Source organism: Plasmodium fragile (assembly GCF_000956335.1).
Source record: "Plasmodium fragile strain nilgiri unplaced genomic scaffold supercont1.7, whole genome shotgun sequence".
Classification (NCBI taxonomy): Eukaryota; Apicomplexa; class Aconoidasida; order Haemosporida; family Plasmodiidae; genus Plasmodium; species Plasmodium fragile.
In genome coordinates this window covers 380,771-405,832 of record NW_012192587.1, presented here as the reverse complement: position 1 = coordinate 405,832, position 25,062 = coordinate 380,771, and the positions used below count along the sequence as shown (strand labels likewise).

Here is a 25,062-nt window from a genome sequence, read left to right as displayed (position 1 = left end):
ACACCTTTTGAAACGCGACGACTTCGTACGAACAAGAGTGTGTGTTACTCTCCAAATTTGGAGATGGCCGCCCCCTCGCTGAAGCTCATTTTAAATGTTTACAACCATGAGCAAATACGGCCATATCTGCACAATTACCTTTGCTCCCTACGCAAATGAAGGGAGCGGTAAAACTGGATGACCTGTTCATCCGTAACATCCTCATAAACGATGCGCACAAATTTGTAAAAACCAAAGGGAGACAAATACTCGCCACTAAAAGATCGACAGTTTCCAATGCAGCATATGGGACTGAGACATGATTTGCACACTCCCACCTTGTGCGAGTCAATGAAAAACGTTTGTTCATTCTGCCGACACCTGGTTGTTAATAGAATTTCCTCGTTCAGTTCATTCTGGAGATAGTACCCTGAGCTGTGAAAATGTGGACAATTCTGGTAACTCATATTGTTCTCCGTTTGGCACTGGGATGTATTACCAATTTCACCATAACCTCCTGATGTGCCCTGTTTTTTATCATTTGATGAGGAATCCCGTGTCAAATGGTTCGTTCTTCCCCCATTTTTAACCTCATGAAGTATTCCCCCCTTCTGCAAAAAGTCCTCCCCCAAGTGTGTTAAAACTCCTAATGCTAAATTCGAGCCTTTAATGGCAACATGCGAATTTCCATTTTGCCCACCCACCAAACAGTGATAGGTAGATTTATTCACATACGACAAATTGATGACAGCGAAAATTGCCCAACATGAAGGCAACACTATGCTGACATTCAGGTATATATTCAAATTGTTAATTTGCTCCTTTTTTTGGTTAAAAAAAAATAACTTTCTGTTCCCCATAGACGTAACGGATATGGCGAATTGGTAGTCTTTCCTCTCTCGGTATGGATAAACGTGCACATCAAAAAATTCTGTAATTTCAAAGTGCACATACTTCCCCTTGTCTGAACCCGTGCAAGACGTAGATTTATCACTCACGGAATCTACGCTGCCGTCATTTGGGGCTGCTGTTCCAAACATATTTGCAAAAAGTAAGTACCAATAAGCAGAACCGGGAGGAGCACCTAATTTATCATAAGCAGGACATGCATATTCACACATTATTTCAGTGACAGATAAAGGCTTCGTCACCATTTTGAAGAAACAGATATAGGGGAATGGGTTAATAAACAAGCTACTATTTCCTACATATTTTATATCATCAAAGGAGCAAAAATTATGATGTCCCTTGAAGCAACCATTTATAAAGTAAAATTGCCCCTTCAAAGTTCCAACGACTGTCAGGTAGTACCAACCCCTCTTCACATTCTTGATGCTGAATCCAGAAGAGTGATAAAAGGTTTGACACTGCTTGTTCCCCCTTCTGTAATTCTCAATACAACCGATAACTAGCCTATCACTAAAAACGCTTATATGTGCATCCTTTTCTCCACTAACTAACGAAGAAAAGGAAACGTTTTCTTCTATGGGCAGGAACACCCAAAGGCATAGCGTATACCCGAACGGCTTTACTAATTCGTTATATATGGATAAGGGCGGGTCCAAAATTAGGTTATAAAATTTGGACAAATCGCATGCATAGCAAAGGAGGTCAGAAAATATATTTATTCCGTAAATCTTTGGAGCGTCTTCCTTTCTGCTCACTTTTTTGAAGAACACATTGTAGCCATACTCTTCCTTATCATCGATGTGGATTATTCTGTCGCATTTCCTGTGGAGGTGTGCACATTCCTCTACTTCACCATTTGGTCGACTATTCAACCCTAATTTGCTGTCTTTGTTGTATAATTGTTCATTGTTTCTTTCGTAGATGTGTGCATTTGGGGGACTTTTCCAAGGACTGTTTCCTTCCCCTAAAGAAGCGCAACCTGTGTACTTAGAAACCAAGCGTAGCTGATATATTTTCACTCTATAATTCGAGTCATTGGTGAAGGCAACGACCCTCGTATTCTCCTTCTGCGATTGCGCAAAGTACATGAAAAATTCCAACACCTGCATGCATTTGTCCCTCACATCTATGCCTTCTATTACTTGGTCTTTCATCTCCATGCAGAGGTTGTCTCCAATCATTTCTCTTCCTTTGACTTTCTTCACAATGTCGTATCTTCTCTTTATATCTTCTTTTTTTAAAAATTCGAAAATTTTAAAAGAGGAACATAATCCTATGTTATTATTTCCAAAGCAGGAATTTCCAAATATGCTCATCTCTAATTGTTTCTCTAAATTTAACACTTCGTGCGAGACTCTGCTAATGTACTTCCCATTCATATAGTAAATTAATCCACTAGCACATTTGGTTATGTTGAATAAGTTCCACTGATTTTGCTTCACTATTGAGTTTATTTTATTCCATTTGGGAGTTTTCTCGCATTTTATGTAAACGTTCCAATGGTTTCCCTCTTCGGTAGTCTTGGCTCCTGCCATGGGTTCTCTCTTCCCCTCACTGTGCAGTTGTCTAAAGTAATTGCCTAACCTGCGCTCATCACTGATGTGTATTTCTATGTCCTCAATTTTGTTTCCCGTTCTCGAAATGACGAATGGGGAATTTCCTTCCATGTCACAAAACAGGAAACTCTTTTCCCGTCCATGTGTGGTTCCTTCTCTTGAACCAACAAACAGCCACACCTCTATGGTGCACGCCGTAGGTATAACCACTGGGGGGGTTAGGACCACTAGTGCATTTCTGTCATAAAAATTCATTCCCTTCAAATCTCCTGTAATTCCTACTTCACCCTCGTAACTGTTGTGTGTAAATATTTCCATTTTGGAACCCTCCACGCGTTCGTAACTTATATAACTGTGCATGTTTGTATGCAACATATGGACACCCTGTTCGGTTAAAAAATTGTCTTCTGTCTCTTCCGTAAAATTTGTTTCGCCTTTTTTATCCTCCCCCACAGTTGTCTTTCTCCGTGTCTTCTCCTTTTTGCGCATACATGAGAACTCCCCTTCCTTGTTCACAAAATCTCCTCCAACCGAAATGACCCCTCCATAGCAGTCAATCTTAAAATAGGTCATTTTTTCTTCATAATTTTTCAATACATGTACATTAAAATATTCATCCCCCATGTTTTCACACGAAATTGTGAAATTTCTTCTTTGCCTTTTTTCCTCTTCAATCTGTTTCAGTTCATTCTTGTCCAGAAATTCCCAACAGCATTTTTCTATGCACACTGGCAAAGCACTACAGAATACTTTGCAAAATTGTTCATTTTTTCGTTTTCTTTTTTTTGCTTTTTTTTCCTTTTCTTTTCTCTCCATTTCCTGCGATCTATCTCGAGTCACCTCAGAAAAGTTTGTTAACTCATTCACATGTAAAGAGTCCCCTTCTTTAATTAGGCTCATTAAATAATTTTTCGTGTCACGCTTTAGGTGCTCAAATTGTCCATAAAAATCTATTTCTATAACCCTGCTGCTTATGTAATCTTCTATGTTGAAAATTACTTCTGTTGAATCCCTATCTCCCGGTTTGTCTTCGCCTCGTGAGGATGGATCCCCCGCGGTGTTCTCCTCCAGTCCTGCCCACCTCTCCAAATGTTCGTAATACCGCCTCATATATATATTACTACTACTCTTGTGCTGATCCCCCCATAGGTTTAAAACCCCACTGTATAGGTACTTTTCGCACGTCTGTGTGTACTGTATGCCTCTGTACATCTCACTCACATCTGCTAATAAGCAATGAACGTAAATTCTGCAAAGTTCCTGGGCGTATATGCGGTTAAGTTCAAATTCGAGGGGGAATCCATCCTCCGCTTGATTGTCTCTTCTTCCTGGGGGGCATGCAAAAAATAATCGAGTGGAGCGCTTGATGTACATATCGAATGGGGTTCTCATGTTCCATTGGACAATAATTCCCGCGTAGGCATAGCCTACATATGCACATTGTGTCCCATGCGTTGTTACCTTTTCTCCGGATGCTTAAATCAGTTTGAGTTTTTCTACTCAGGGTACAACTCGATAGCGACATGGACTGCTCCCCTGTGTAGCTCTCCATCTGCGCAGTATGGGTAAATAGTGGACCTAAATACGCTTGCTCATTTGCCGCATCTATATTGAGCTGCCCGTTTTTCCCATATATATATCCATCTGGGTGTCTGTCCTCGCTTAACACTTGAAAAACTGCAGTTTGGTTGTCCAGCCCTCCGGGGCCAACCCTATTAAGATTACTTTCCCCTTCTTGGCCCTCATACCTGTTATTAATAGTGTCACAAATTGGTAGTGTTCCCCCTGTAGTCGTTTCACGGGGGCAGTAGTAATTTCCTAAACCCCCCAAAGGAAGAATCCCTGTATAGGACATGTACCTAAAATAGTAATCCATTATGTACTTCATATATCTACATTTGGATAACACATTTGAAACGTGAAATAGGACTGGAGACAGGTTATAATTTACGTCTTGCAGATTTCCGAAACTGAGAATGCCTAACCCCCATGCGAAAATGATTGCCGACTCGTCGCAGTCGTTTATGCGTCCGTATGTGCATCCGTGTCCACCTACGTTTGAATGCTTCTTTCCTTCTTTTTTCCTTCTCTCCAGAATGGCTAAAAACTTATTCGTATATTTGAGAAAGTTTTTCAAAATAGTTGGCACATTTTTCATTGTGGAGAAATAATTCTTCTTTACTCTTTCCAAACAGGCGTCTAAATCGAGGCTGGGGAACTCCTTCTCTAGCGTTAAGCTGATCAACATGGACAAGCACTTCTCGGGCTCATCCGATAGATCTACAACATTTTGAAGAAATATAATCCACCTTTTGGATATTTTTAGTAATTTGTACCTTCTGATAAATTTATTTCTTTCCTTGTTTTCAACAGACTTGTCATTTTCTGACTTGCCATCTACTTCACCAAAATTAACCTTAAAACTTTTACTGTTCTTCCGAATATTATTTATCAACATGATACTCCTTTGTTCATTTTTCAAAAAGTATTTCTCCTCCATTTTGTTATTTCTTTGTTTGAATGTTACCATTTGATTCCTATTTGTTTGTTCCTTTTCTGTTCCGCTTGTTTTTTTTCTTCTCCATATGGTCACCCATTTCGCCTTCGCTATCCTCATTCTGATGTCGCTTATCCTGAACCATTTTTTATTCTCCCCATTCCGGTTATTCCCTCTGACCAATTTTATAAGCAGCAAGAAAATTATAGCATAAATCAACACATTGCATAGCACTGAAATGATTGTCAAAACATCCAGGAATTTTCCTGCATGCACGTAGCTTAAAAAGGTGTAGTAGGAGAGCGCCATGGTGACATACACAAACATGGAAAAATAGAAAAAAAATTTCTCAGTTTTGCGTTTTTTAACAAATTTGGACATCAGTTTTATCGCTTGAATAACACAGGATGGGGTAGCAGGGTGGTCTTGTTTATAACCCCCTGTTGGAGTATCCAGTGTGTGCTCATCCTCGTTATCATCCGCATTCCCTTCTTCGCCATCCACGTCGTCTTTCTCCCGCCGATCACCATGTGCCACCCCCATTTGTCCATTTTTTAATTCCGCCATTTCTGCTTCTCCATCATTGTTATAACGGTTGTCCCTGACGGCATCGGATTTGTTGGCCTCTTTTTTTCTCGTCTCTGCTTCCTCATAAACTGAGGACGTCCTCATAATATGACCCACATTTCGCTTATTTTCTGGTTTGTCCAGTTCCTCTTCCCCCGCGCAATTATCACATTGGTAGACGCATAAAAATGTAATTAACGTATAGAGGGAAAACGACACGACAATGACAACAAACTGAAACGTGTGCACATTATTGTTATATATACCATTCTTATCATTAACAATTAGAGATGCCTTCATGTTTTGAAAAAATCGTTTGTGAAACAAAAACAAAAAGAGTAGCAAGAAAATGTCATCCGAAGGGCTAAGCGTACTTACCTTTGCTTTTAACACGCATAAGACATCTAAACTGGGAATATATTTCTTCAGAAAAAATAAAAAGTAGTTGAAATAATTAACAAACGTATTGTACAGTACGATTATCCATATTTTTATATAATATTTTCTCCTCATTTTGGTGCACTCTAAAGAATCATCCGCTATCAAAAAATCCCCTTTCCTGTGTTCATCATAATTACAAAAATAAAAAAAAACACATAGCCTTATTATTTCCAAGTAGAGATATTCATGGTATAAAATGAAAAGCTGTGCATAATATTTGCCACTCTCTTCTGCTTTCCGCTTGTTTTTTCCTGTCAGGGAATATGAGTTCTCCTCCAGGGAAGGAATACTATCCACCCCACCATGACACGAGTTATGGTTTAGCCCATCTTCGCCTTGCTCTACAATGACAAATCGGAGGAAAATATAGAGGTTCATATAGACATATGTAAATATTCATAGTTATGTACTCTCGTAAGGGAGAAAAAATTCCTGTTGTTCGATGTACGAGAAACACCAAAATGTGTTCACCATTTTATACTCAAAAGTGACTATTAAAAAAGGTCAAAGGGCAGTAGTTTTTGTCCTCATAAAACTAGTAGGGGACAGATAATTACTCCGTTTATATGACCTCCATGATGGACGCATTTTTTTTGTCACATTTTTAACACCTCGGTAGAAGTATATTACTCTGGGCGCTGGCTCTTTTTTTCGCTCCTTTGTTCGTGTCTTACTTCTTAAGAGGCGGAGGACAATTATTCCAAAAAGGGGAAATACTAAAAAGATCAGAGGCAAGAATAGCAAAAAATCAACCTTCTTTTCAATCCTTTCTTCGTTTGTACCACTCTAAAGTGAAAAGAAAAAAATTTTTTTTGCGAGAGTGTACCATTTGTTCTCATAGATAGAGGAATCTCTAAGCACTGTGGCAACTAGGTTCACTCTATTATGGTACATTGTTTTGCGTTGTGTCGTATCATATGATCACTTTTTTTTTTTTTATTTCCCTCATGAGAATGTGCCTTTTTACCACAAATATACAGTCGAGGATTTCATTCAGCGGAACTCCAACCGTGAAGAAGTGCAGCGCGTCTAAAAGGAAGTGATTATAGTCGGAGTTCACGTACCTGTATGGGAGGAAGGGGAGGGGGTGGAAAAATCAGGATAGACAAACAGTAGTACATGAAAGAGTACAGTTAAGGTAAAATTTAAACGGAAAAACGGAATAACATATCATCAAAATAACACACACATGTATGCAAACAGTTTGACACAGTCTCACAAAACAATTGGTTCGAATTGACCCTGTGAGCAAAGTTCCCACCTGAGGAGAGACATAAACTGCGTATATTTAACAACCAGTCTTATTATTCTCATTTCTCTTTCCCTTTTCCTTTGTATACAGATGAGTATTACAATGCTTAGGATCAAACTGAGGGCGATAAAATACAGCAAAACTATGTACGTTGTAAAACTACAAAGCACGCAGGGACGCTGCACTGGAGTTACGAAATGGTATCTGAAATTCTCATCACACTGCAGTTGGGAAATTATCCCCAAGGAGGAGGGGGGGGTAACATACAGATGTACTTATGTACGTATAGGCCATACTTAGCCCATTTATCGGTGGCAACAAAGAAAAGAGAACAAACTAAATGTGCAGGGTGTGGGCATTACAACAAAAGAGCCTAACTATTTTTGTGCCATATTTTTTTTTTTTTTTTCCTTTCGTACAATTTTGCACTGGATTAATTTATTCCCCTCCAAGCAGCTCTTCCCTTCTTTGTGATTCAAACAGACGTCTTTTTTAAAACATGAAATTTGAAAACTGTACACTTGATCGGTTAGTACATTCCTACACAATTCTACGTACTCTTCGCCCTTTTCTTTCGAGCATATACTTTTAAATGACCACACATTTTCACCGTTGTCACATGATTCGAGTGCACTGCATTTTGCACACCTGCCGTCGGTGGTGTCTACCTTGAAGCCTTGCAAAATAGTAAAAAAAAAAGAAATATATGAACAAATATTTACTTCTGTGAATGCCTCTCAACCGCGATACACATCCTTCCTATTATTCCTAATGACACCATTTCAAAATGTGCTACTCATTTGTTCTTTAATTTGTTCTTTTGCGAAACCTTTGCTGCAGACACAGTCGCGAGAGGATTCCGACCCTGTGTTTTTCGTAGCTGCGCAAGGAAAAGGTGAATGCACATGGGTGGGGATACATGCGTGGGCGTTCTATGGTGTATAATTGGTATACCTTAACTTATGCCTATCTTTCTCTTTTCTTTTTTTTTTAATTTTCCTTTGCGCCCCCATTTTATTACTAGAACCGCCTGGACAATTTCTGCACACAATGGACCCCTCCACGTCGCTGAACGTTCCAAGGGGACACGGTAGGCATATTTTGTTGTCCCTAGAAAAGTTATAAAACCCCTTTTTGCACTTCTCACATTTGTGATTCTACAACGAGAAGTTGGAAAGATGATAGTGCAAAAGGGACGTAATGTGGGAGGCAGTGAGGACAGGTATGCAGAAAGGGGAAGCGGTTAGAAGAGCCGCTACACACAAGAGTAAATCTACGCACAAGCGCGCACTACTTTCGGCACTTTTGATCTTTACGTAGGTGAGCATCTCTCCAGCGTTGCACTTCGAAAAAAAAAAAAAAGAAATGTAAAAGTAAAACAGCATTAGGATAATGGTGAAAAAACACCCCAATGTGGGCACAAACCACAAACACACGCTTAAACAAGCTGTACACAGATTCACAACTAGGCGATACCGTAACACTCAGAAGTCTTGCTTTCTTGTCTCCACTTAACTCACTGACAAGCACACCTATTTCTGTATCCCGCCTTATAAGCAGGAGACTCATTAATAAGGCAAATTTGAAGCCCATCATGAGAATGCTACTCATTCTTTTTAACTATAGGATTGAATGTATGTATGAAGGCATGCATGCCATGTAGGTAAAATATTATTGCATGCCTACAATTAGACAAACAATTCTAGCAACCCATATTGAAGCATTTAAAAGTTTACCCCTTTTTGTTATCCCCTATTTCTACCTGTACGCACCGAGGTTTCATCTCCGGGGAAAGAACAAAATAAAAACAGACGGATCGACAATTATACGCATGGGTAGTGTGCACTTCATTATTGTATGTCCCCTACCCCCTAGAATATTTCCTGCTACTCACTTGCGCCATGTACCTTGTTCGTATCAGTCGTTGCAACTTTATTGGGGTTAGTGATATGTATGTAACAAATAAGAGGAAAAAAAAAAAAAAATTGTTCTATTTTGTACGTAACAATACTGTAAACGGAAAAAAAAAAAAAAGTCCGGCACGGACAAAGCACATAATATACCTACTGCGCAGTCTTGCAGTCTTGCACTCGTGTTGTGTATTAAAACACAAGTGAACTGGAAAAAATTAAAAAAAACAAGCATATAGTGGGCCACAGAGTGGGCAGTAAAGACGATAACACCGCCTTTTTCCCCCTAATTAAGCACGCAGTGTTGACACATTCAAACGCACTCCGCGAGCGCACATACAGAGAGTTCACTTCCCTTTGCTCACAGAAATGTGCATGCGTTTCGTAAGACTCGAAGATAGACCAAATTCACCAAAGCAACAAAAAAAAAAAAAAAAAAGGGAGAAAAAAACGAAAAAGGAAAGAAAAAAAATGCAGTACGATGTGGTGCAACATATTGCCAAGTAGGATATATAGACACGCAAATCAAAATGGAAACTACCTACGGAGGTAATTATGTGAAAAAAACAGCCGTAAATGTGTGCACACGTGCAACACAGTCATGAGCACATATATACACACAAGAATGTAACATAGGTTACCCCCAATGTGAATCGTCAGTATTGCCCTTTTTACTACATTTTAGATGACTTAAAAATGGTGCTATTCCCTTCAGTAACGGATTTGGCAGGGAGGTTTTCTCCTCCAACGGTTTGTCCTCATCAACGCTTTTGCTTTCCATCGAGCTACACAAGAATGTACGTACGCATGTATCTATGTACATATATACGTATGCTCACATGCCTGTGGAGTTTCTCCACAAAAACCTCCTCCCCCCCCTTTGAGCTGATGTCACTTGTCCGGGTAATACAAAGGATAACTGGACGGCAAATTGTCAAAATACTCTTCAGGCAATTGGTACGAAATTTTGGCACCCTCATATGTTCTGGACAAACCAACTATGGGCATATATTTGTAACAAACTTGTAACTTAATATTATTATTTCTTAATCCGTTTTTATAATCCTTAAGGGAATATTTGGTGAGGACATTTTTGTAGCTCCTTTTGGCCAAATTTTTATTCGTTATTATGTAATCCTGTATAATAACTTCATTTTTTACCTTTTCTGGTGTTTCATATGTTACTAGAACATACAGAAATAGCTGCTTCAAGTTCCAATTAAATGCTTTGCTCATGTCATATGACAGGTCTAGCGACAGCACGGCTTCGTCCCCTTTTATGTGCCGGTTATACACCAGCCTCTTCACACTTTTTACTTTTATATTCGTCGACATTGCTTTCTCGTCGAATAAATAAAAGGAAGACCCATAGTTGAATAGGCATAGGGTTAAAAAGCACAAGGCCATCGAATAGGAAATGACGTTTAGTCTATTCAACACGCTGTCCATTGTTTTTTCTTCTTATAAGGTATACGAAATGGGGGGAGGGGGTTATTTTTGTTCTACTTCTTCTCCTGTGTGTCCTCGTTCACCACTATGGACCTTGAGACTGGCACCTTGCACAGGCACGTGCCTTCCCTTCTGTGTGTTATCTAGGCTGTGTGGTATGCGGTTATATGACCACTCCTTGGTTCACTTCACTTGGCGAGTTGTATTTCCGATCTGGAAAAGTTCTTCACAAGTAGTGCAACAAAAATAGCGATATTAGCGTTGTAAATAAAGCGCTTTTACAAAGGCTTGTACACATTGATATTTGCTACACCAGAGGCGCTTGCTCCAAACGCAAAATGGCTGATGGCAACGCATAACAGTAAAAAAAAAGAGAAAAAATCAGGCAAAAATGGAAAGGCACAGAAATGTGAATCAATATTTTTTCATAATGCTAAACAGAAAAGCAACTCATCTGTTTTAACTTCGATTGTGGTATGACTCCTCGCGCGCAGCCAAGAGTTCTCTTAAAAGGCCACTGTGTGGTGAGCGAATAGAATTCCATATGCATATAAGTTTAGGGTTTACCTCTTCATTTAAGCAGCTGTACACATGGGCACCATTTTCCGTACGTACAAAAAAGAAGGGCAACTCAGAGGGCAAATGCAAGAGGAATCGCTTTAATGGCAGTATCCCGTAAGTCATATGCTCGCACTTGGCAACCTTCACCTCAGAGTGTAGCACATAATAACAGCTATCAACTTGTGTAGCAAAATAAATGCGCAGGTTGTTATGTAAAGAAAATGGGTTGGAAGCTGTGAGAGGGTGAACGGGCCAGCTACTTCTCAATCGGTGAAAATTGGTTTGCGAGGTATCCCCAGATGTGGCACATGACACACCACGCATTAGCGCTATGCCTTGCTGCCGCGCACGGTCGATTTTCTTTCCGGCCATGCACTGCTGCCGTACATTTCCGCATTTTTCTTTTTTTTTTTTTTTGTTTTTTTTGCCTCGTGAGTGCCCAAATTACATGAAGGCATAACACATAGGGTATGCGCCTCCTCCCTTCTCATTCAATTCCCTAACACCCTTTGGCAACTTCTCGCCCTGAGAAGTTTCTACATATGTGCATACGTTAAAGGCAGCGCAAACGTATATAATAGGTGCTGTTAAATTTGGCGCATTCTAAGTGATACTTTCAAATAAGGAGGAAGAAAGGAATAATGCTCACGTATACAAATAGGCATACATATACACATATGTATTGCGCAGCTGCGGAATGGCATTTATGAAAAATAAAGTAACAAGTCGGAAAGTCCTTTTTTCGCGTCTCTCATGAGGAACATTTTGCTATAAGCAATTCTTTTTTTTATCTTCGTATTAGCTTTCCCTGGAAAGCATGCAAACGTCAACAATATGCCAACACTTCTTTACCGTGCAAGGTACATCCAGAACAACCCCATTTCTTACAGGAAGAAATGCGCCACGTTTTAAGAAAATACAAATGACAGGACCAGCACAAAGGTGTTAATAAACCAGGGACCATTTTTTTTCCTTTTGAATTCCACACCCCCCTAATTGTGGAGCATTCAAATATTCACACACAGTTATGCACACATTGTCTTTCAACCAGGACTGAAAAAAATTGCCTCCCAAGTATTGACACCCCGGTTTGAGCAATTTCCCCACTCGCTTCTCCTCTCTGCATCAAAATGGCGAATATTAAAGATGCGAAGTATGACCTAGGGTTAGACATGACTGTAGAGGACCAGAAGAAAATAGGAAAGTTCACCAACCTACATTTTAAACAATCGGTTTACGAACAGAAGATAAAATTAATGAACGAAAGTATTTCTAATATTGACGCATCAATAGACGAAGTTTCTTTGGCATTCTCTCCCCAAGACGTTATGTTGGGCATAGGTACGTGTCCCCCTCCAGGGGCATTGCATACCTACGTGTGCATGCATACGTTGGGGGGTTATCGCATTCGCGCACGGATAATAATTCGCGTCGCTGGTTCCACGCCGTACCGCTACTGCCTGGTTCATCATAAACAGTATTAGTAGTAATTTTCCTTTAACCAATTTACGCATTTCCACCCCTTCCCCCTCTGCACGCTTCCCCAGGCGATTGCTTCTTCAGCGTCGACACCGAGTACATGGAGAAAAATCTAGAGCAGATAAAAACCGAGGAGAAGAAAAATTTGAAGAAGTTGGAATCCGAATATAAAAATATTCTAAGTGAAAAGCAACAATTGAAAACGGAGTTGTATGCAAAATTTGGAAACAGGATTGACCTCAACTGAGAAGGCTTTTTGTGCCCAATTGAAAATGCGTGCACAATGGTAGCCATGTCTATGTGCCACTCCAGTCGATTTATTTTTGGTGAATTTTTTTTACAAGCACAACACAATTGTGTGGAGTTAATAGAACAACCATAGGACAATTTAATTTCTTTTTTTTTTTTTCATCCTCTTTTGTGTAAATAAGAATTGGCGAAGAGCATTGTTGTGGCGGTGGTGAGTATGCACATTTTATTTCAGACCGAGACCGCACCCATATATACATATATACATGCACACACACATGCCTCTGTATATTGCACAACCGTGTACATCTGTAAAAGTGAATATCCTTACCTTCCGACAAGTATGGACCCCTTTTTTTTATGACCAGGTTGGTAATACTACCAGTGTTACCACGCACATGAGCATAAGCGTGGGTAGCGAACAAATTTGTTTCACATTTTTTTTTGTTCCTTTTGCAAAATAAACATAGTTTGATTTTTGCCCTCCTTAAGATGTCACGCATTTGATGCGATATATTCTTTACTTTGTTGCCATTTCGCCCGTTTCGCACAAATTGACTCTCCCCTGTGGAAAAAAAAAAACGAACACCCCCAAATTGCGCCGATATAACCGTGCACCCAGTTTGCAATTTAGCAGCATGTTACGTACATGCCTCGGTAGGAGGATTACCTACACATACAAACAGAAATAGACTGTCTTATCCACTGGTACAACAACATGTGCAACCATTTCGCGTGTTGACTCTCCCCGGCGAAAAGAATCCCCTCTTCCATAGCTAGATGGACAATCAGTTTATCAAACTTTTGTTCTTCTTTTTTTCCACCCAAATGTCAGAAAAAAAACCTTGTGGGAAGCACATAAAAGGTAAAGCCAATTGACTTCGAATACGCTCATATGTTGTACGTACATATGTGCATGTGTTCCGTATGTATACTTATCTACGCGCATCCTACATGTATTCTTTTCCTTTTCTCCCTTTTTTGTCACCACGGCGGTGAAGCGACCCGGGTAGGGGAATGTGGAAAATGTACATACGATCAGAAAAAAATCACAACGACAAAGCATAGCCGGACAGAAAAGCGGTAAAGCATAGCCGCAACTAAAAACTGCAAGCAGATTCACAAATAATGTAGGCTTATCGCCAGGTGACTACCTTTTGCATTTCCTTAATATCCTATAAGGCATTCTACGCATTTCAAAGTTGGCTTGTCCTCTTAGAAGTCGAACCACCCAGGGGGGCTCACAGGTACAAGGTATAAACAAGAACCTTTTTAGCGTATGTATATAAATTTGCGCACACATATATGTATCTCCGTACGTAGTACATGCATTGGCACAAAAGTTATAAAATAATTTTGTATATTTTTGAACAGAGATAAGTGCGTGCTCGTGTACTCCAAACGCGTACACTTCTACAAATAATAGTTATATGTACTTGTGCGAAAAAAGGTAGAATTTTTTTCTTTTTTTTAAACCTAGAATGAACCAAGTATCATCTACCACTAAAATGGTGTATTCACGCGTTAGGAACAGAATTAAATATAAAAAAAATGCGTGCAGAGAATAAATTAAAAAAGGAGGTAAGTAACACGGGTTGGTAATAATAATAACCATATATACTTTTATAAACGTGCAAAAATTGTAATATAAAGGAGTACGCTGAAGAGACGTCACATTATTATACCCAATTGGTGAACGAACAATTATTTTTTAAAGATACGCTATATTCATTTAATTCACCTTACATGAAAAAAAAAAAAAAATAAAATAATTTCATTGATATGAATTGAATGAACTAATTCGTGGTACACGCCTATCATAAGAAGAGTAGAAAAAACAATTGCCCATAAAAGAAAACAAAACAAAACGAAAGAACGCAAAAGAACGCAAAAGAACGCGAAACAAAGTGAATGCAAATTATATGGGAATTGCCAATGCTAAAAACTGTTTTCATTTTTGCATTTTTCGTTCATTGTATGCGTAAATAAAACCAAACAAAACAAAATCTTACAAATTATGCAGTCAATTTTTTCCTTTTTTTTGAGAAAAGAATTATTTTAGTAAAGTTGTTTCTTCTAAAAATGTAATTTCTACCAAGGCGAGATGAAATTTTTTAGTTATACTTTGCGCAGCGCATAAGTACATATTTTACCCCGTCAACGCTACACTGTGTTTAGTACATCACCATGGTACATGTAATTCGCGTAGTTGCATAATTCGTATTGCCACAAACACCCGCCTCTTCACCGTTTATACGAGCATATTTCTCCATAAATGGTGCCGCATGCACACTGCCAAGTATCAGACTACCATGTGTACATCACAATACATATAATATGCAACAAAAGTTGGAGAAGGACATGAAGGTGAAGGACATTTCTCTTAGCACAGTTTTTTATGATTAGGGTGTAGCGACTTTGTGTGTACATGTGTGCATGGATGAGAGTTCAGGTTGGTACATATCTGTACAGGTGTGCATATAACCGCCCTGGGCATGATTAAATGGCCATCCCCCATATGCGTAACACTTAGAACCATTTTGAACCCCCCAATTATAAGAGTTTGACATTTTTTTTTTTTTTTTGTGTACTTTTCGAATTTTTAATTAGTGCGCGTTTATATTTTACAAGGAAAGACTAATTCGATTAATTTTTCTTCGTACATCGCATTTTATCTCACCTTATCTTGCCACATTTCACCTTGTTTTATTTCATTTTATCGCATTTTGTTTTTTCGTTTTTTTTTTTTTCCCTTTTCATCGTTCTTCATTTTTCAAGAATAATTAAAAAAAAATCCTTCCCTCGTCTGCCTTGTCAGACTCAGTGGTCATTGCCCAACCTTCAAATACAACTGTACACGTGCCTACACTCCCACCCTCTATACACATGGATACATGTCAAGGTTAAGCAAACCGACGGAGGAATCTCACATTATTATGTACACTCTTGTTTGTTTGCTCACATTGTTATACCTTCCCCTTTCCTTGCTTACGTGTCCCCTCTCTGAGTGCTTCCCCCGTACCCTACACAACATTTCCACACTGACGGCGCACTGGAAAACATTCCAACCAATTCTCAAAAAAAAAAAAAAAATTAACGAAACGCCCATTTTAAATAATGATTAAAGACAACAAGCTAACCATTGAAAACATTAATTACAAGTTAATAAATCAAGTAAATGTAGAAAATGAAGCAAACACAATTTCCGAAATAAAGGAACATGGAGACAAAGCTGCGAACTACTTAAACTCTGATGTAGTATTTGAAAAACCAGCCTATGGGATAAAAAATTTTATGAACAAAAGCCATTCTGTTGATTCCTTGGAGAATGGGGAAATGAGCCCAAACAATGGTCTCTTACAAAAACAAAATGTTAATTATGTAAATAAAGCTAGTGGAGAAACCTTTGACGAAATAAATCAACGGGACTCTAGGAGTAGTTGCGCCAGTTTCCATGCACATATAAATGATGACATTATGACGTATGTCAATAACATAAGCAAGGACATCAATTCCAGTAGGGACTATGAGATTGGTAAATGTAACAAGTTATCCGGTGTGCACATCCTAAATGATGCGCACATACACGAAAGGGAAAGCGTTTGTGGCGAGTCCCCCTCCAATAAAGTCAAATTAGCAACGCTAAACATCGATGTGGGTGCCACCAATGCTCAGAATGCTGCGTCGAGTATAATCCAAAAGTGCAACCGCGAAGGAGGTTTCGCTGAACCTAGCGACGGAAATCGCTCGACCAGCTCCAACCAGTCGAATAGGCACTCTGTGGAAAGTATCAACAACCTAGTCGACCCTATAACGGGTAAAAGGATCATCACACCTACAAGAGCTAAATCACCACGTGGGCGTGCCTACAATGAGTGTACGCCCCTCTCCATGAATGAACAGATATTTCAAAAAAGCAAAAGTGAAAACCCTATGCTGAAAATCACCAATATACATAAAGAAGTTAACGTCGACACTACGCGTACTAAGGAGGAGGCAAGACAGAGGAACCCAGACTTAACCCCAGAAGGAAACAAATTAGAGATTTTTAAAAATTATTCACACCATGAAATTATGAATGTTTTATGCAGTAACTACAATAGGGAAAAATCTTCAGAGTCTTTTCCATTCCCGGGTGATGTATCCCAAAGTGTTGAAAAAATAAATGATGAGAATAATCCAAATGAAGAGAATGACACGGCTAAGGTAAAGGTATCAACTAATGATGGTCTGTGCCCTCCCGCAGATGATCATTTTGAAAAAATTACCCATGCAGAAAATCCCAACGGCTCAACCAAAAGAAGGCAAGAAATTCTACAGCTACTTCTACACAATGTAGAAACAAAAGAGCTAGATGACATAAATAAAAATTTATCATTTTTGAAAAGAATGCAACAATATTTTTATCAGAAATATATTAATATAAAATTCCCACATGACTCCAATGACTGCCACTATTATATACACCTGGATTGGTTTAACAAATTGAAGGCTTTTATCTTCACTCCAAATGGCGAATTTCCAGGCTGCATCACAAACTATAAATTATATAACGACGAGGAGTCTGCCAAGGCGTCCATCAGTCCCTATATGCACAACAAAAAAGATATGAAAAGTAATTTGAAGGAGGGGAAAGATTATATATGCACCAATCAATACATGTGGCGATTTTTACATTTCCTATTCAGAGGCGGACCCTGTATTAAACGAAATAGCAACAATATATATGACCGTTATGTGCCCATTTCAAATTCTGATCTTATGAATAAAAATGTTATCTATTTGATGGAGCCAAAATACGTGGATAATTTATTTTCCACTTTTAACTATTCCAACGAGGAACTGTCGATCGAAACAACCAATTCGAGAAACAGTTTAGACGATGCGCATAATTCACTTGCGGGTGGTGTATCACCAAGTGCTCATGCGTCTCCGTCTGCCCCGATCACTGCTCAGATGGCTTCCTCCAGCGAAGGGGTTACAAAGCATCGCAACAAACAGTTCGCACACAACTATTACGAATTCTTGCACTTTTACGGTCTTAAGGACAAGGAATATAACTCTTCCTTTTTCCTCGAGTATGATGAATCCCATCCCAGAACTATGAACAAAATGATCGATTTGAAAGGTCAAAATTGGTATGAAAGTGTGTACTCATTTTACTCTAATGAAAATGACACCTTCAGCGACAGTCCCATTGTGAACACAGCACATGGCACCAATACAAAAAATGACCTCAGTGAATTATCCAAAAAGGAGACCCCTGCACAAAAGGGAAAAAATGGTAGTAATTCCAGTGCTACCCTTGGTCCGAATCGGACTGAGGCCATATCTCTGGAAAACGTGGACGTGGGCCGCTGCGTGTTGCCGCCCATACACCTCTCAAGGAGTCTGAGCGACAACGTAAGGAATGCCTCCTTGGATAATAACGGCCGTAGTAGTAACGCAAACGGCGCCAGTGCTAACGGAAATTCTGGAAGCAGCAAAGGAAACGGCACCAACAACAACGGCAACACTAATAGCAGTAATAATAGCAGCAATAACAATAACAGTAACAGCAATAACAACAACAATAACAGGAATAACAACAACAATAACAGGAATAACAACAACAATAACAGAAATAACAATAATAATAAGGAGAATGCACAGGAGGAGGACCCGCAGGAGGACCCAGAGAAGCGCCAACAGGAAAACCAGGAAAATACGAAAGAAACGACCCCCAGCAGAGGTGTGAACACGGATAACAAGTCCAGCAACGCCACCTACTTTGGCCCCAAGGCGAAAATCGGCACTCCCAAAATTTTAAGCGCCAACTATACCTACACAAAAAGCAACGCAAGTAAAGCCAGCAGTAATAAAAGTGGAAACCCAAGTGATAATCCGCCTAACAATTCTGGCAAAATGTTCTTAACCCCGCCTCCCAAAAGGAACTCCTTAGGTTGCCATTCGTCAAACGGAAACGAAATTTACAAGTCCTGTGAAGAGTACAATGCGGACAATTGGGATGAGGCATCCAGCAATGGCTATTTAACAACCACCGAAACGGAATCGAAGGGGACAACAGACAACAGCATTAAAAGTGCAAACAGTTCCCCAAAAGATAAAGATCAGATAAAAAAGAACGATCACAAAATGAAGAAAAAGGAGGATGCAGAAAAGCGACTAATTTGCAAAGACGAAAATAAACGGAGGCGGGGCAGTAGCTGTAGTAATGCCAGTAGTGGTAGTAGCGACAGCGGAAATAGCAGTAGCAGTACCAACGGGGATATCCCCAAAGAAGCGTCCACGGAAAAGAATCATGCCAATGCCGGTGATAGAAGGGCTAAAAGAAAAGAAGAATACGAAAAGAATTTTAATACAAACAAACAGCCAAATCATACTGGTGCGAAAAAGGACGTAGACAGGTTAAATAATACGTTAAACACCACCAATTTAATTATGAAGGATTATAGTAGCTATTCCAGCAACAGCAGCAGCTATCGTGGGAGTAGCAGCGGGAGTAGCATCGCAAGTAGCAACAACAACAGCAGCAACGGTAGCAGCAATTTTAGCATTCGCAATCATGGCGTTTCGAAGCGCAGTATTTACAAGGATAAAGAACGAATTAAGAATATTATAACAACCAGTAACCCTAAGAGAGAAAGTGAATTCAACAATAACAGCCTTAGCATTATAACGACGAAAGAGCAGCCAGCTGGACTTATTAACTACTCTGCAACATGTTACATAAATGTAGTTCTGCAGTGTCTAGCCGCTCATCTCAAATTAATATACACCCTGCAAAATTACGTAAGCGTGAAATATAAAAGTATGAACGCTTCTAGTGAAGACACAGACAATATGAACTCCTCCTTTATAAACAAAAATTTCTTCACCAATAGTATCCCATTTAACCTCTTTGGAAATAATAGTAAAAAAAAAGATGATTGTCTCTTGCTATCATTATCACATAAATTATTTCAACTAAGTAAAATGCACAACAAGGGAAAAGTTCTTAATGTTAATAAATTACTAAATTTGCTAAATGATAAATATTCATACCTCTTTGAATATAATGAACAGCAAGATTGCCATGAATTTCTTCTTCTCGTTTTTGATTTTATTCACAATATGATGAAGGTAGTTGACGAAACGTTTGACAAAAATAACAAAATTGATTATTGTTTGAAGAGAGAACAGTCCCTTATCTCAGATTTATTTTTAGGTTTAATTGAAGAAAAAATTACGTGTTCTCAATGTAGCTATGTGAACTATGTGTACCAGCCTGTGTACAATTTAAGTGTTAATGTCTTCAAAAAAAATGCAGAAAATAATTTAAATGATAATTTGGTAGAATACTTTAAAAAAGAGGAAGTAAATTCTACATGCGAAAAATGTAAATGCAAAAAGATGTTTAAACATTCTTGTGTGTATAAACAGCCGAATGTTCTCATTGTACATTTGATTCGTTTGCTAGAGGATGGATCAAAAATCGACAACCCCATAAAATTCGACATTAATGATTTTACCGTACAAAATGTTCTGAAGAAAAATAATGGGGAATACATTGAGAACCCGAAGAAGTACAGCTTATTTGGTGTTATAGTTCATCGAGGGTTGAACTCGAACTACGGCCATTATATCTGCTATACCAAGAGGAGACACTCCAATGGCGCCACCGTGGTATGATTGATGGGGACAAATGCGCGCCAAGAAGTATGCGTGCAGTGTTCATGCAGGCGCCGTCTACCTATCTCCATAGACACATATGTGCACACATGTCCAATCATGCTTGTCCCCACGGAGCCATCGTCCAATCGAACTTTCCCCGTTTTTTCAACCCTCCCCCCCCTTTTTTTTTTTTTTTTTCAGTGGTACAAATTCGATGACAGCATAGTGACCATCGTGGACGTTTCGGAAGTGGAGTCTGCCAAAGCTTATTGCCTGTTCTACGAAGCCGTTAATTAAATGAAGAGAAGGGTTAACCCTTTCCTCTGTTTTTAAAATTTCCTCTCCCCAGTAATTGTTCCTCGCTTTCTGTGCTATCTACATTGTGTTCTTTTTTTTTTATAGTCCTGTGGTTACTTGGCTCCGTTTCCACGAAGCAGTGCAACCACGCCTCAGCAACGCAGTTCCATCACCGCTCTACCGTTTTAATGCCCCCTTAAAACATACCTCCCATCGCGTTGTTTTATTTAATTTTTCGCCCTTTTTCGGTTTATAAAACTCACAGTTATTTTCCGTGCTCTCCTCACCTGTCTTATGACGCCTTTTAAACCTCTTTATTTTGAATTCACATTTCAACGTATTTCACGCAAACCGCATGTTCAACTTTTTTTTTTTTTCTTTTTTTATCACTTTATTTGAATCCTTTCCTTTACAACCATTTTCCATAACCCATCATGGGTTGCGCGTGTGCAAAAGGAGGCAAGGGATTATGCCAAAAGATGAAGTACTGAAAAAGTGTTCTTCTAAAAATGGCAAATTTGTGGTAGACTTTAAAAAAAAATAATTTATATGAAAGCGAGAGACACGTCGCTGAGGAAAAAAAAAATGCACTAGCGCATTTTGAAAAAAAAACATCGCAAAGCGAGACAACGCCGTCAACAAAGCACAATAATGTGGCTCTGTACTGCTCTGCCGCTGCAATGCTTAACTTGAAAAAATAATGGTAAAGACAACTTGCTATTTGGGAAACAACAATTATCATTAATACGTGCACGTTAAAAAAATTTGCACGCGCGAACAAAATGCACAAAGTGTGGTACCGCCTTGTTTGGAATAACTTGGAAAAAATAACTTCACTGATATGAAGAAAAAGGGGGTGATTTGTAATAAAATAAAAAAAAAGTTCACGATATACTTGAGAGATTTCTCCCAGGCTTGTCACCCTTTTTCTTATTTACCCATTTTCATTAACCCTTCCCAGCTCAATAAATCAACTTCTCATTCACGTTCTCGTTGAAACTCTCGTTAATGTTTCCCATGTTCATGTTGTCTTCATTCATGTTGTTGTCATCATCCTGCTGGTCGCCTCTTTTCGCCTTCACGTTCACCTTTATGAGGTCCTTAAATATTTTGGAGAACTTAAAATGGGGCATGTGGCTACTTTCTATATGAATATCTTCCTTCGTTCGCATATTCTTAATGCATCTTTTTTTTCTAAAAATATTGTAATACATTCCAAATTTGTGAATATAAATTTTTTCATTATTTTCCAGGTGTTTGTATATGTTGTCAAATATTCCGTTCATAATTTTCTCCACTGTCTTTTTGCTTTCTTTCGTTTCCATGGAGACTTCCTCAATTATCTGCTTCTTTGTAATGGCCTGCAACAGAGGGGGGGAGATAGGGAGAGGAAGAAATGAACGAGGGAAATAAAAAACAGCAGAACAAAAGAGTGCATACTAAACAGGGGCACAACACGAGCGATACAAATAAAACACAAAATGGTCTAATGAAGATAATGCACATAGTAGCAAAAAACGGGTTAACACTATAGCAGTTACACAAAAGCGACGAAATGGACTGGAGTATGATTGCACACAGTGTGTACGGACTGACGCTGGAACCCCGTAAGGCGTACTCCTTTCCATTTTAACCTGCGACATGGGAACCTTGGAAGAGCTCTGGTATAGCGCATTCTTGCTGTACGTGTTATTGACCCCCAGTTTGTTGTTAATAATATTATTCTTGTGGACATTAATGAAAGCTCGGCGGGAATAAGCAAACTCAAAGGCGAAAAGGACCAAACACCATATTATGTACATTTTTTCTGAACAACACTTTTGAGATCTTATACCTTAATGTGCTGAGCAAGCGTGCACCTGGGCAGGCACATACAGGTACATACATATATGTGTAAGTACGTACAAATATATACATACACAAAGTATATATGTACATGCGTGTACACCTCTGTGCATATATACCTCCGTGCAGATATACCCCAGTATGTACGTTTATACTCCTATGCTTCGATATGAACGTACATATGCTTAATGTTTCTTAGGAACTCATTATAGTGGCAACTATTTGGGGGAAAAAACACTCATGTGAAACTTCCGCGCACGTTCTCGTAAGGTCCTTTACACTTCAATCTTGTTAATGCATACGTTTTGGGATGTGTTTACTCAAAAAGTAAGGGCAAAAAAAGGCACATTATTGTATATATGTAAAATGTACGAAAGAAATGCCTATTTTATTTAGAAGGTACATACAAAAAAAGCGCACATGCAAAATGTACTTTAAAAACAAAAAAAAAGGACTTAACTGCAATTAAGGTTTACAATTCTTCGATCGACCGTAACCACTTTACAAGCTTAAGAAGCGTTAAGAATAAAATGTTTTGCTTTATTTAATCTCAGTGTGTATTCTTATTTTCACAAGGGAAAAATATGGAGAACATAAAAAAAATATATCGATTTTTTACTTCTCACTTTCTTTTCGGTTCACATGTTTTTTATGCCTTCATTTTTTATCTTTTTGCTCCTAGAAATGGCAAGCACGCTTTTTTTTATTTTCTTTTTTTTCCCGTTCTTGTGCAACAAATAGTTACACAACGCAGGATGTTTCAGGTGGGCACGTCAAGAGAAGGACCCTTTGCGTACCCTAACGTATGAACACACCTTAGCGCAGTTTTACGGAGTTTTATTCTTTCGTCCATGCATATATCCCTGCGTTCGCTACTTTGTGAGACTGCTGCACGCGATAAGCATTTTTATTTATTATTATATATTTACTTTTATTTTTTTTTTTGTTTAATTCGCCCCCGTGGAGCAAAGGAGTGCTTCAATAAGAACAAACAAAAAAACTTTCTCTCCTGTTTTCCACATATATTATATCGCAGTGCAAAGGAGATAATGGTGAAATGATTATTTTCTCAGTTGCGCAGTTTCCCAAACAGATTATAACAAAGCACCAACGAGTGCCAAGAATGGTCCTATTTTTAACGGTTCGTTTTTTAATTATAATCCAGTGCGGCAATGCACATTTTGCGTGTGTTAAACGTGTGCTACCCTTTCCCCGTTAGGGGGTCTTTTCCGACACAAATTCACAGCCATATGTTACCCCTTTTGTTTATTTAACAAGGAAAACAAAAACTCGCCTTCGCACTGGCATTTTTCTCAATCCCCTATTTGTGGCGCAAAAAGGACGTTCATTTGGGCTGCTTCAACTGTAAGGGTCACCAAGTCGTCCGTAGCAATGGCCGCATAATACCAGCAACACAGTTACGGTTAGAAATATATCCCCCTCCACGCCACTCTTTTTATGCGCAAAACATTGGTAAGGCATCGCTATAACACTTTCCCATACCGAATTGTAACACTATGCACATTTTACAAAATTTTCAAAGCAAAAGCTTTGAAGTGAACATCTTCGCTAATAAGGAACATAGTTTCTCTTAATTATGTCGGTTGTACGGGGAGAAGTAGCATGCATTAAATTCTTATGTCTACCATCTCATAGGTCGCTTTTTTTTTTTTTTTTTTTTTGTAACCCTACATCGGTGCGGTGTATACCCCCGGGGGGGGCTCATCCAAACCCGTCGCATCGATATTGTTTACACACATGTAAAGACACATACGTACCTGTTCCCATGTGCGCGTTCGTTCTGGAGGAGGATGCGCACTCTGCAAAATGTGACTCCTTCGCGCAGTGCTTCCCAGCGTTGTCTTTATTAAAAACACTTTTTTATGTCCCCGCAAATGCTGTCTTTTTTTGCGCCCCCCTTTGTTTGCTTTCCATGGTATGGTCCAATTAGCACACAGAAAGCATAAGTGGACAAGGAAAAGTACCTCCCGTTATGACGTAGGATTCGCTTGTATTTATCCCTTTGTTAAAAGGACCTTGCTTGTGGGTAACCTTAATCCATGCAGCACAACATTGTAGTATGCAGGAATGAAAAAACATTAACCACATGTGCACGCCTCCCTCAAGGCCGCTCACATTGCACCATCTTTTATTTGTTCCAGCATTTCACGAATGTATCATTGGTAAATTACTTTACTCACACGCCGATTAGTATTGTTATTATACTTATAATTATCCTTCGCTACACACGTTTTTCTCGCACACTTTTTTTTTTTTTTTTTTTTTTTAAACATCTATTTTTCTTACATAGTTTTTGATTTCGCAACTTCCGTTTATTTATCGTTGACGTGAAAAATTTTAAAAGATGGTCTGTGTCTAAACCTTTTCACATTTACAAAAAAAAAAAAAAAAAAAAAG

At 38.9% G+C, this 25,062-nt stretch overlaps 5 protein-coding genes across 5 annotated transcripts; 2 read left to right on the top strand and 3 right to left on the bottom strand.

Annotated features, from left to right (window-relative positions):
- Positions 1-134: 134 nt before the first annotated feature.
- AK88_00914 (uncharacterized protein) lies at positions 135-8,812 on the bottom strand (the record flags this gene model as incomplete). Its single annotated transcript, XM_012478558.1, has 10 exons — positions 135-3,772; positions 3,906-6,290; positions 6,624-6,735; positions 6,917-7,013; positions 7,211-7,422; positions 7,621-7,877; positions 8,031-8,081; positions 8,223-8,358; positions 8,479-8,544; positions 8,678-8,812. The coding sequence occupies 10 exons, from the start codon at positions 8,810-8,812 to the stop codon at positions 135-137; spliced, it is 7,089 nt and encodes a 2,362-aa protein (XP_012333981.1).
- Positions 8,813-10,002: 1,190 nt separating this feature from the next.
- On the bottom strand, positions 10,003-10,560 carry AK88_00913 (uncharacterized protein; the record flags this gene model as incomplete). Its single annotated transcript, XM_012478557.1, has 1 exon — positions 10,003-10,560. The coding sequence occupies one exon, from the start codon at positions 10,558-10,560 to the stop codon at positions 10,003-10,005; it is 558 nt and encodes a 185-aa protein (XP_012333980.1).
- A 1,691-nt stretch (positions 10,561-12,251) lies between these two features.
- On the top strand, positions 12,252-12,847 carry AK88_00912 (uncharacterized protein; the record flags this gene model as incomplete). Its single annotated transcript, XM_012478556.1, has 2 exons — positions 12,252-12,462; positions 12,669-12,847. 2 exons carry the CDS (start codon positions 12,252-12,254, stop codon positions 12,845-12,847), a joined length of 390 nt encoding a protein of 129 aa, XP_012333979.1.
- Positions 12,848-15,966: 3,119 nt separating this feature from the next.
- On the top strand, positions 15,967-20,799 carry AK88_00911 (uncharacterized protein; the record flags this gene model as incomplete). Its single annotated transcript, XM_012478555.1, has 2 exons — positions 15,967-20,514; positions 20,704-20,799. 2 exons carry the CDS (start codon positions 15,967-15,969, stop codon positions 20,797-20,799), a joined length of 4,644 nt encoding a protein of 1,547 aa, XP_012333978.1.
- A 962-nt stretch (positions 20,800-21,761) lies between these two features.
- AK88_00910 (uncharacterized protein) lies at positions 21,762-22,601 on the bottom strand (the record flags this gene model as incomplete). The annotated part of the gene is made up of 2 exons (XM_012478554.1): positions 21,762-22,160; positions 22,434-22,601. 2 exons carry the CDS (start codon positions 22,599-22,601, stop codon positions 21,762-21,764), a joined length of 567 nt encoding a protein of 188 aa, XP_012333977.1.
- Positions 22,602-25,062: the final 2,461 nt, after the last annotated feature.